We start from the raw sequence: 13,172 nt of genomic DNA, 5'->3' as shown, positions 1-13,172 counted from the left end.
GTCCTGGATGTCGTCACGGGCTTTTTTTGACACCCACAAGCGAGTGATTGGGTCATCCCCTGTGAAGGACAAGCGGCTGTTGAGATTAATGTTCCTGGAATTTGCCATCGGAGGGCATTAAATCAGGGAACATGCAGTAAGAAGGCAACAAAAGGCATGGGCAGAACAATGAAAGGATTAGCAAGCAACTCAGCCTGCACGTTAAAACAGTTATTCTCTATAGTTGGAAATAAATAATTAATAGCCCTATGCTGCTGTGCCATGATGGGATGCGATGTTTCTTTTGTGCATCCCCAGATTAAAAAAAAAACACAAGAGAAGGCAATTGGTACTGAGTTTAACATATGATTAATATGCCATTAAAACCTAATAAGTATTTCATTGTCATTTTGTGAGCTGTACTGCTGATATTGTTGGATTCACCTACTGGGTAAAACTATGTATTCCATATTATTTTTGGGGTAAATGTCACTTATTGAGGGTTTGGCATTACAGCCTCAAGTCCAACTTGAGCTCATGATGTTTTACACTTTGTGTTTCTAAATGGTTTTTCCCAATTTATTCTGGCCGCAGGTTATGTGGGATCAATTCACATTATCAAGCAGAAATGAAGAGCATCTGCCTGATAAAATATTTTGCACGATGATTTCTCATTAAAATAGTAATAGTGTCAGTAATGCATTATTGTACCTTCATGTCATGAGAAATAAGTTATGTTTGGCAAAATAATACTTTCATGATCAAGTCTATGAATAGGTGATGACGTGTATTTTTCTTCGTAGCATTTTTTCGTTCTCCACGTACTGGTTGTTCCAGCGTTGTCCCACTGTTACTAACATATCGACAGAGGCGATTCCACATTGCCACATCCGATGTTGGAAAAATTTCAAAAGTAAAAATTACTTCACAAAGCACTCTGCTCCAACGTTGGCGAGTTAACATTGTCAAGCAGAGCAATTCACTATATGTTTACTCTCGGCATATGCAAACATGTAAACGCTTGTGTTGATATCCCTGTAATAGTATGCCCCTGGCACGCTGCAGCTTGGTCGTTTTGGCTGGTCGTGGCACCCGTGTTCAAAGCTTACCCACACATTCCTGTTGGATTAAGGCTGGCACCAAGTGCCTTAGCCACAGCTTTGTTAACCCCTATGTTTAACATGTGGAGAGCCATTTGAACATGTACTCGCTTGGCCCATACTCATTCAGCTTCATCCCCTTCTTCTGTCGGAGTTACTTTCAACATTTATAGTGCACGTTGTTTCAGGTTTGGTTCAGGTTTGCATTTCCCAGAGGTTTATTTGCTGGCAACATTATTTTAATGTTAATCTATTGGGTCCCTTATTAACAAGGTGATGAAATTTATCCATTCAGACATGAAACATTTCCTCTTTTGCAAGGGTGATCTGGGAATCTGAAAACAATTGTGTTTTGTGCTCAAAGGTATAGTGGCTGTGTCTATATTTACCTGCGAAAACTGAGCTGCTATACGTTATTGGAATCTAAATGCACAACTGCAGTAGGTTTGGTATGTAAATGGAATTTCCAATCTTGTGGAACTGTCAACTTCAGCATTGCATTATGTGGTATGGGGACTAGGCAGTACTGTAGTGAAACACTTGTATTCTTAGTAGCTAAGCCTGCGGTGCAATGTTATTCCTGGCTGGTTAAACATTCTTCATTGGTTCTTATAAATATTTGACTGTTAAACCCTTGTAATTTATTCCATTCCCAGTCGTCTGTTTGGTATTGGGTGTGCCTGGGTACAGATTGGATCCGTGTTCTATTTGGGTGTTAACCATTGCAAGTTACTATGGAGCCTCAAATAGCATCTTATAGATTTCACTGCTCATCTGGGCAAATTTGAACCCATGTTTATTTAGTAGTTTGCTGTGTTGGATTAAATAGCATACACCTTTTGCAATTAGGCAAAGGTTATTTTAACATTTGGATATCGCCACCTTGGCTCTTTCCAGAACACAATGGCAATGAAGATTTGCATTATTTTTTAGCCCTAAGATTGCTTCTTGGTTGCAGCAGTGAGTGGTGTATAGGTTGTGTGACATGTGCAGTCCGTTAATAGTCTTGAATATTCACTGCAATGTAATGAAGCTAAAGTTTGTTCAATACAACATGCCATTGGTGTGCGTTGACTAACATGGTGGTATGTCTGTCTTATTCAGTCTCGGATACAGGAGCCAATAATGATGAGAATTTGGGAAGCAAGGCACATTTCATTGTTTTCCAATGGCCCTTCATAGCATTCTTTTCTTTTAATGCAGTGTTATTTATGTTTTTTTTTTGTTAATTGTGCTTATGCACCACTGCCAATGCAGTGTCATTAAATAATAATCTGATATACAGGTCGCTAGCTTGTCACCATTTTCTTGCATTGGACCAATAGCACAGTGCAGTGTAAGTCAAAATAAACCATTTGAAATATATTTTTGGTGCACTGAACAAGAAAACGATCAGCCATAATGTGCTGGGAAAAGGTACCACAATCTTAATACATTATCTCGCCTTGGCATGGCTTTTCTAACTATTGCTAACTGAAATAAGTGACTTGTTGAGTTCCCTGACAACAGGAACAGTTTTGCAAAGTCTGTCATGAGTAAATTGTATTTAAAATAGTCTTGGGTATCATTGGCATGTGTGTACTTATTGAATTGATCAAGAGTATCTCTGCTTCAATCCATGCGGCAGGTGATGAAAATACACCAGGTTCTTGTGTATAAAATTTAATTTATTTATCATAGAGGTTTTTGGGTTAGATCGCGTAAATATATAAATGTGTCGTTAAAACCCGCCACCACCCGACACAGCCAACTAGTAATGGTTGTCACGTAAACAGAACATGCCAATTCGTCACTAGTACAGCACACCAGTGTGTTGGAGAGCCAAGCCACAACATTTACAATCAGAGTACGACGTTTCTTTCAATTTCGATAGATTATTTAATTCGTCTTGGCCAGTCGTAGCTAGTTTTGCACAACACTTCAACATTATCAAAATCAATTGAGTGTCCTTGTTGGCACGCGTGTTCTGCTACTGCTGACAGTTGTATTTGGGAGAACGTAATATTTATCTGATGTTCTTTTAGTCTCGTGCTGATCATTCGTCCGAAATTGAAAGAAATCAAAATAAATTTAACCGTTCGGATAGCTACCGCCTTAGTGCTGCGTGGAAGCGAATCATCAAATAATACATTATTTAAATGCATTCCTACAAAGAGCAGCGTACTTCAATAGGGATTACCGTTGGTAGGAATATTTTAATAAACACAATAGACAGGAAGGACAAGTTCCAAGGGCCTGCATAATGCACATGCATAATGTAAGTTGCCTCAGTAATCCCCCCCCCCCCACATTGTGCAAGAGAGCAGAAGCGTGGTCAACACATCTACGCCGCTAAATAAGGAACGAAACAGTAAGACTTTTCCACAAATCTGGCTGTTGCCTGATGAAGCTAGTTGTAATTACTGCCAAAATGTCATACTGTGATTGTAAATGTTGTGGCTTGGCTCTCCAACACACCGTTGTGCTGTAATAGTGACGAATTGGCTTGTTCTGTTTACGTGACAACCCTTACTAGTTGGCTGTGTCGGGTGGTGGCGGGTTTTAACGACACATATATTTATGCGATCTAACCAAAAAACCTTATGGATGATATTGGTCGCAAAAGCCTACGTGTTAAACTTGAATTCATTTTACGTTTACTTTTGTTAAGTCTTTGGACTGATGGCGGAGAGTTGGTGCTTACTTGAAAGGTCTTGGTCTAAGAGGATAGACCTCCACGCTTAACACCTTGGCCTTATCTTGACACAGTAAAGCCTGAACATTTTTGAACGGCTTAATATTTATTGTAAGGAATGGATGAGATGTGCTTTTCCCAATGGTTTTTACAGCCATTTTGACATATTTTTAATTGGTGCTTTAATGAATGGCACATTGTGGCCTTTTAACATCGAGCTGAACGATTTAATCAGACGGGTGCCCCCCCCCCCCCCCAGCCTTTTGATAATAATTTTCAATCGTCAAAATCAATGACAAAAAGGTTTGGCATATAAAGTCCAAGGTTTCAAGCTAGGTTCACGGGTTTAATGGGGAATCATTTCCCACAACACCATAGCCGGGAATGTCTCACTCCATTGTGTGGAGCTTCCAAGGTCAATTGGAATGTCGTGCACGGCTCACAGCATCCCACTTGTTCATGTAGCACACCACGCTGCACGTCTAATCCAGTGGTACAGCGCTGCAGCATTTACGCCCCCCCCCCCCTCCGTCTGCCACGTTGCTCGTGAATGAATTCTCTGAGACAACCGCCTCTGGCCCTCGAACGTCGAGTTCGCCTCATTCCGACCACTCGATCACCTCACCCCCCCCACCGCGCCATGCTCGGCCAATAGTGTACCAGTTGCCGTGGTAACGATAGGCGGTCGTCACGGAAACCGACGTGCCGCTGCTGGCAGAGTGTCTTCAATGGCCGACCGCCGTGAAGTGTGCCCATCACGAGGCACGTTTGTTTTGCGCGTGAAAATGCGGTGCCCTGCTTTGTGCAGTCACGTGGCCAGATGGTTTGTGTTTGGCCGACGCCGCACGCCATGTTGAGGCAATGTTTGCATGTCGTACAGTGGAGGGGAGGGAGAGTTCTCTGATGGAGCCGGCCGGCGAAGTTCATCCATCGCTCGTCGTGGCGTTAAAAGTTGGCTGAGCACTTGGTTGAGTTCTGTCAGAGATGGAACAGTGTTCATAACATATTTATAGAATTGAGCGACCAGCGTTGTTATTATTAGACATCTCTCATATCCCCTTCCGAGTTATGAGTGTGCTGCGTTAATGCCTTAACACGTTTCGTTCATGTTTTTATTTCAATTATTAAACACTTTATGATAGTACTTGTTTACATAGATCAACAAGAATAACATTTCGTTCACGATCATTACTGGTAGTATGAAGTGCTGTGAGGCAAGATTGAGGCAAGATTGAGACTGGATGGAGTAGAGTGCGGTTATTACTGGGTTGATTTATATGTATGAAAGAGCAGTAAAAATATACCCCTATTATTTCCTCATTGCGCTGGAGAGAGCAGCTGAATTGTTGTTAAACATTTACACACATTAACTGTACTAAATAGTTTACAAGTTTTAAATGTATATATTATACATGAATGAATTTAGATATTAATAATTGTTGCACCTCCATGAATATTAATCAATTCGATTTTTTTTTTTACTCCAGTGGTGTTATTTTATTATTCCATAATTTGATAACGTGATCAATAAACTAACATTTATCAAGATCATGCACTTACAAGCAGGTGAGGCACCGCCAAGACAAAAGTCTCTTTTGCAGGAAGACCTGGCTCTGTGGTGGATGTGTGAGGGGGTGCCTCTTATGGTGTTCCTCCGCAGGAGCCATGGCCTGACACTATCATCTGAGCATGTTCCAACTACAGTGCACCAGCACTCGCTCCAGCCAGAACTTGACAGAAAATGCCACTCTCGAGCAGAGGTCGCAACCGGGTACCCGATACCCGTACCCTACCCGATACCTGTCTACCCGTACCCGGCCGGGTATGGGTGCGGGTACCCGTTTGCGACCCTGGTGCGGCCGGGTACGGGTAGGCCGTGAGTAACTGGTGTGTAACCGTTTGTCACTCATTTCCCAACGTCTTGTCTTTTCTCACAATTCAAGTGCCTAGAATCAACCCACCCGCGCCTGCAACATGGCTTCATTCCAGAGGTCGCAATCGGGTACCCATACCCCACCCGATACCCGGCCGGGTACGGGTAGCCGGGTAGCCGGGTATCGGGTAGGGTACGGGTACCCGTTTGCGACCCTGGTGCGGCCGGGTATGGGTACGGGTAAGGAATCAAAACCCGTTTGCGACCTCTGCTCTCGAGTGCTTGGTTAATGTCCAGGTGTGCGAGTGGGGAGGTAGGACTATCATTGCTGCCAGCAACCGTTTTTTTTCCAGGCTTTTGCAAAACCAGCATGATGGGGAGTTGGAGCGAAATGCGCCATGATAAGTCAAGGCAGCGTTCGTGCCACACTCACCCTCCGGGTCCAGCTGCTTACCCGAGTGTCTCATTTGTAAAAAACCTCGGCAGACTGTTCGCTTTGATATGTCTGGCTCACGATATACAGAGGACATGTGATGTTGGCATGCATACCTGTCACATGCATATATGTGAACCTGTGCAGTTCTTGACTTACGAAGACCTTAATTTAAAAAAAAAAAATTCACCGTAAATTAATTCAAGGTGTGCCCACCCATCTAAGTGTGCTGGGTGCCTCTTTACGACTTGAGTTTTTTGCTGTTGGATACAGTGCTGTAGGATGGCTTTCAATAAAAGTGTATCGTAGGTCCAGGTATAATCTGCATTCCATAGTATATAATATATAATCTACCTGAGTGCCTGGCACATGAAGGATGGCAGGGTGGCACAGTGGTAAAGTTGCGCCTTGGATGACGACAGGCCTGGGTTCTATTCCAGACTCCTGTACCTTTCTGTGTTGAGTTTGTATGTTCTCCTGCTGTTCTGCATGGGTTTCTCCAGGTTCTCCAGTTTTGTTCATGGCGAATATAAAAAAACCCAGTGTAACTGCTCTTGGCCAAACATTCCAATGCTGACAAAATACCTGAAAATTATTGAATTGGGATCACACAGCAATATTGTCCCCTTCCTGAAAAGTATTGACACTCCAGAAGGATTTCCTGGGTAAATAAGTGCAATAATAATAAAAACCACAATTATTTAGCATAGAGCCAGTGATTGAGTGTTATCATGTGTTGGTGGGGTCGGTGGTGACTCATTTCGCAATAAAAATGTGTAGGTTTTTGTTGAAAAGTGTGCAAATGCTTCGTCTAAACTTTTAATGCTTTCATTTTTTTTCAATCAAAAATGATATCTTGTTTGCCAGTCTTACTTTAAAATCTATCCAAATCCTCAGGTACGAATTAATATAATGTTGGTTTCTAGAAAAATAATCCTTACATTTGTATTCCTTCCAGGCGTGTCTCTAACACTTGCTTCCCCCACTGCTTAACCTTCTGTATAGATCACAACATCAGTTATATAGTATGAAATTACTAAACCTTGTTGCAGCATGAGACAATCCCAATAGCAATAGATGTACCTATACAACAACTGCAAAATTTTTGCCATCTAAAATAAAATATAAAAACAATTCCCTTGCCTAGATCCCAATATAATAACATGACAGTATTTTTTGTCAGTAATAGGCTTATATGGTCTTTAATTTGGCAGCAAAGTCTGGTTTTAATTACATTTTACTGCAATAATTCCAAAAACAAATCCCTTTTAAACGAAATAATATATCTACGAATATTCAAGCTCGCAGCAAATTTTCTTACATGCACAGCTTATGAAATAGCACATGCAATCTGGAAACTGGTCATCCTGTTGGTCAGAGGTGGAGACTCGCCCTGACAGATGTTGTATGGAACACAACCAGTCGCAGTGTTGTGAGAGTTGCAGGTGCAAGTGTTAAGCTTACAGGATGCTGCTTGAGTCTGGGAATGTAGCTGTTGGAGCTGCTGTTCAATTTAGTCACACTGTTTGTATGCCTGCTCTTGGCTGCCACTAATACCAAATGGCAGCGTGAATTGTATGAGATTTCCTGCCACTAATCTACACTCTATTTATCTGCTGGAAGTCAAAGCAATTAACAGCTGTAATACAGGTGTGAGTGACTTTTCCATGTTAGGGGGTGTTTATTGGAATCATTACTCATGAAGGCTGCCGAGGGACTTTTTAGTCAAATCAGCTGTTACAGAACTAAGCCTGGTTGATAACTTGAGGATCCGGTAACTATATGTTATTTCTTTCTGTTATTTGTAATTTTCTCTGATTCTTGCATTACGTAATTTCTACGGAAAAATCTTGTGCAATCTGTTTTCATTGCGTGGTTAACTGGCCTTGGTGTTGGTCCACTAAGAGTTAAACGCATCGCAAACATTTGCAAGACATCTCTATAGGTGTAGAGAGTTCAGACGGAGAATAATAAAATATAAAGTCACTCAACCTGCTGGCAGTTATTGCCCATGTTAACGATTAATGGAAAAGCACTGGAAGAGTTTGTGGGAACGTGTCAGGCATGATGCATGCCACATTATTTTTGCCCCCCACTCAACTTGCGACAAATCCCTCTCAGGAAGTGAGGGCCCAACAGAAGAGGCTTTCTTCTTGTGGAGAAAAATATGGCCTTAATTATGCTATGAAAACGAGCATTGCTGATGGCAAAAGTCCAGACTTTGTTCTCAATACTCAGTGATTCTGAATCTGCATGCAAGTGAGAATAAGCATTTTTGGTCCAAGAGGGGGGGATCACACATTAGTGAAACTCTGAAATCTGATGGGACGTTAGATGGCCAGGAGATTACAGCAATGGGTTTTGAATCTGCTTGAGTATTAACGCTGTGTACGTATGGGTTTATATAGATACTCTAGTTTCCTCCCTTGTGCAAAACATTAGTTAATGGGATTCACCAATCATCTTGAAGCAGAATTATCCTGGAATAGTGTCCCGATACTTGAGCCTTGTTGAATAAATAAATCTATGCCAGTCCCTGACCAATTGCTATATTTATAAAAGGTCATATTTTCTATGACATTTTGGACGGCTTAATATCAATGCAGCTGTGCCACCCTATGAAATTGCAAGCATCTTTTTGAACGTCTGTTCTTGTTTGTCTATTATGATTTATGCCAACTCTACTCATCTCGGCTCCCTTCACAAGAGTACACATTAGCCATGAGTGGAATATTTAATGGTATGATGTTAATAACACTAGATTTAACAGTAACATTTCCAGCATTTAAATGCGTGTTAAAAGTTAAGAACTATTTGAAAAATCACTTGATTCCACTTTAACGGTGACAGCTGCAGTGATAAAAAAAGGCTAAGAAACCAATATAGGCTTAATGGTACATTCAAATGGAGATGCATATTTTAGACCAAACTGATGCCCCATTGCGCTAGAAAGCTATGTTGTTCTTGCACCATGCACACAGGATATCCCAGTCAACACTGAATATGTAGTTTACACTTTGGAGCTTTGCATCAACAAAATAATCGTGGACCTTTGTGGGAAACCAAAGGTTTTACCCAGCTGTACAGAATCTATTTTTTTCTGTGTGCATGTGGTTTTTATTCATTGGTTGATATAAAAGCAATGTTTGGCAGGTAGGCCTAGGAATGTAGCTGAACATATGTGGCCTCATGTTTGCCGATTTCGTTCCACAAATGCAATGTGGAATTTTTATACTTAAAATTGTTTATTCATTTAGTTCAGATGGTCACGTCTTTGTGTTGCGTGTGTATGTGGCATAATGTAAATTAAGATGTGTTTGACTTGAAGGTCATTCCTCAGTATTTGGTATTATAGTATTAACGTTTTTCTTCAAATGAGAACACTGCTGTGAAACTTAGATTTCTGTGTACTTTCATATTCCCTTTACTAACACATAATTTAAATTAGACGGGTATGTCAAATACATTTGATAACCTTTTGAGGATGATTTTGATGTCAAACTTGTTCTTTTAAACTATGTCGGCATCAAGAAAAAAACAATTTTTGTGAGTAACATTTTTTAATGGATGTCGAGAAAATGTGATTGTCAATTTGACATGTAATTTGTGACTCCTTTGCATTTTGTGCGTATATGTTGCGTACGCGGTGTGCGCATATCCGTTTTGTGGAGTGCGTAGCAGCATTGTTACCTGAACCCAGGTGAACACCCGAGTTTGATTCTTGGCCACGGTTAGCATCAGGTGGCCTTCAATGAATACACTAAAACCTTGCCCATTGCGGGGTTTACGATCTTGAAAATAGCCGCAATATGGAGAGGCATATAGGAAACTAGGGAAGTATTTTGAATGTGTACGGTATTGTATACCTTAAAGTAAACCTGAAAATAAAGGTTAATGACATGTCCAGTACATATGCTGTTTAAGGAAGAACAAGGTAAAATACTTGCTTGCTATGAATGATGATGATGGCGTGTGTATTCTTCCATAGAGCATCATCGCGAGCAGTACAGTTGGAGTGCACTATTTTTTTAGATGCGTTTTTTACGGGAATCTCAGTCAAAACGACGAATAATCTAGCCACAGGTGTGCAATCGGCGAACCGTACCTCAATACATTTTGCGCAAATAGTCAAATCTACGATGGGAAAACCCGCGATGGGCAAGGTTTTTATGTACATGATAGTGTAGAAACATCATCACTGGGGAGACAAAGAAAGACAAGTGTCGTGCTGGCCAGACGAACACCTTGTACGCCGCCACTTTTAAGAGGTGCCCACCTACAGAACCTGCCCCAACAGTCTATGTAGCTGACATGGGGGATCTTTGTCTTTGTGTGTATGTTGACATGAAGGCACGTGGCACGCATTTACAGCATGCATCCCAAGGAGACGTCTCGTCAGCTGGGACTGGCTGTGAAGGATGGCCTGATCGTGGAGACGATGACTGTCGGCTGTAAGGGCTCCAAGCTGGGCATTGAGCAGGAAGGATATTGGCTTCCTGGGGAGGATAATGTAAGGAACTCGCCTCTACTGCCTTTCTACAACTACATTTCTTTGTTCAGCAAACATTTATCTTGCATTCACGTCTACCAAATCTCCCATTGTCACCCAAACAACCTGATGAGAAATTGTGTGTGTGTGTGTTTGTGAGCTTTGTGTCTATTCCTCTTGTTAATTGTCAAGTCGGCTGGGCTTTCCTCACCGTTATCGTCAGACAATGTACCGCTGAATGAAGACCTGTCCAAGCCGGCACCACCATCTCTCATGACCTTGCGCTATAACTATTCGCCTCGCAACCTGCACACGAACTGATTTCATTGCTCCCCCCCCCCACTGTCGTGGACGTCCTGTCGGGCACGTTCCCTCCCTTGGTTGCCACTCCATCGTTAGTGTCGACCACCGGCCATCATTCCTTCTAGAAAAGTATCTTGCCCAGGTCCACATTTGTTAACAGTCAAAATTATGTCTTTAACCTAACTGTTTTCCAACCCATGTGTCCCTCATTCTCAGTTTCCAAGTGTGTATTTATTCACACTTTCGCATTTTGTTTCATTTTCTTAATCTGATCCATTTGCCATAGCAGGGTAATATGCACTGTTTATTAACTTTTTGTACAAGACTTATTTTGCGCATTCATCTTGAGCAAACTTTTGTAGCAGACATATCCACAACTTAATTTCTATTGCACATTACAATGATTGTCGTCGGAAAATATGAAATGGTTAATATTTTCTAATATTTATGTATTTGTCCAATCCAATTTCCTGTGCTTATTAAACTGTCGCTAATGTCGATTTGGATTGCATTTATTTGAGTTGAAAAACAATGAGTTATGGCAGGGGTATCACAGAACAATGTTTTGAACCACATGATATTAAGCTGTGTTTGCAAATTCTCTCATGATTGTATAAAATGTGGGAAATATTACGTAACTCCCTTTGCGCACCGCCTTGGAGTATTATATTGAATAAATTAAACATTGTTGCTTTCCAAAAGAAGACCTTGCTGTTGTTGAAACCCAAAAGGGGCAATTCTGTTGCAGTTTTCCTGCTTGGATCCTTGCCAATTTAGCTGATGGCCTGAACTACATTTAACGCTAAATTTGGAGTGGCAGCATTACTAGATTTTTTTAAATATTCAGAACATTAAACATTTGTGATGTTTTTTTTATATTAATACTCTGAAATGTCATTGTTTTGGTTTGAAGATTTTCATCGTCCAAATGTTAGGTTTGCCTTGTTTATCTAACAAGGCGGTTATTAAGGTGATAGGGTGGCTCAGCGGGTCAGACTGCTGAGTTGTTACCTTCCTGAGGTCCTGGGTTCAAGTCCAGGCAGCCTCTAATGATTTCAACTAGGATCTCGAGTGTAGCCAAAATTTATTGTCTCATTTCAGTCACCAACGGCAACATACACACACAAAAAAAACGATCTCACTAATGTGTTTTTTTTCTACACTCAATTTGGCAAATTTCCAGCAACTCGTAATAACTTAATTAGTTATTTGACTGTCAGCATGACGAACATTACTCTTGGTGGCAGGGTGGGTGAGAAAGTGCTGTGGGGTTACATTAGGGGATCTGAGAGGTAGCTCTTTAATAGCAACTTCTGTGCAAAATTCTCTAACACGAAGGGTTGAATTGCTCTTCTAGAGATCTGAATGTATACTCTGTCTCATGACATGACCCAGATAGGACTTTTGAATGAAGAAAACAAATAATAAAAACAAGGCAATGAAATGCATCATCTTGTTTATTTGAGTTAATTGCGTCATGTTTTCTTACGAGTGTTGATTTCTGCATTTCTATTTTAGAAAATATACAGTTTATAACAGGTGGGTATACACGTTTCTGGCCAGCCCAGTTCGTCTAATCTCTGGTGAAACCTAGTTGTATTACAAGGTGTAACTTTCATTGTAGCAGCCATACCTTTGTCGTATTTTTTTAATTCCTCATTTAAAAGTAGATATTTTTTTACATGGCAAATAAATCACAAGTGACTTCCTGATTATCGGTTTTGAATTCTCACCTAAAATTAGCATGATGTTATGGCAGCCAATGAGAAATGACAGCGGTTATTGTGAACTTAGGAAAGACTGGGCCATGTTAAACTTAGAGACAAGTCAGGAGATGCATGTATAGACATGTAATGTAGAGGCATCGTGACTGGGGTGTAAAAACAGCTAATCTCTGATTCCAGTGGCAGGTGGGGAGCATGGCATTTACATACTTATTTTTGTGTTTAGTTTATTGTCCTTTCCCCGCACCTCCGATTAGCATGTTTGGCTACGTACGGTGCGAAAGAAGTTCAACATACCTACATACATTTGTCATCTGGTAGCCCGAAGAGGAGGAGACGAGCGACTGGTACTGCTTTGAGTGCCACCAAGCTGGCGAGGTGCTTGCGTGCGAGAGCTGCTTCCGCGTGTATCACCCGCGCTGCGTCCCGAGCGAGATGGTGCCCGGCGATGCCGACACGCGCTGGGCCTGCCCCATCTGCCAGGTCCTGTCACGCACCGCACGGTCCATCACTGGCCCAGCGCCGTACCACTCGTTTGCATGCAAAACGCCAGCGCCGCCCTCTTACAGCAGACGAGTCTGTGTCCATTAATGTGGT

General features: G+C 41.5%; 1 protein-coding gene across 14 annotated transcripts in view; it reads left to right on the top strand.

Annotated features, from left to right (window-relative positions):
* ZMYND11 (zinc finger MYND-type containing 11) overlaps window positions 1-13,172 on the top strand; it is a 74,225-nt gene that overhangs the window by 36,752 nt on the left and 24,301 nt on the right. For 10 of the 14 annotated variants that reach the window (XM_078865899.1, XM_078865897.1, XM_078865902.1 and 7 more), the window contains 2 exons: window positions 10,410-10,569; window positions 12,897-13,058. In XM_078865899.1, the coding sequence (XP_078722025.1) occupies window positions 10,410-10,569; window positions 12,897-13,058 (322 nt within the window). The remainder of the gene's footprint in view (window positions 1-10,409; window positions 10,570-12,896; window positions 13,059-13,172) is intronic. The other 4 variants (XM_078865898.1, XM_078865904.1, XM_078865905.1 and 1 more) reach the window with 1 other exon arrangement.

Source organism: Lampetra fluviatilis, chromosome 21 (genome assembly GCF_964198595.1).
Source record: "Lampetra fluviatilis chromosome 21, kcLamFluv1.1, whole genome shotgun sequence".
In the NCBI taxonomy this organism is placed as follows: Eukaryota; Metazoa; Chordata; class Hyperoartia; order Petromyzontiformes; family Petromyzontidae; genus Lampetra; species Lampetra fluviatilis.
Note: the sequence above shows the minus strand (reverse complement) of the source record. Positions and strands in the feature narration are given on the sequence as shown.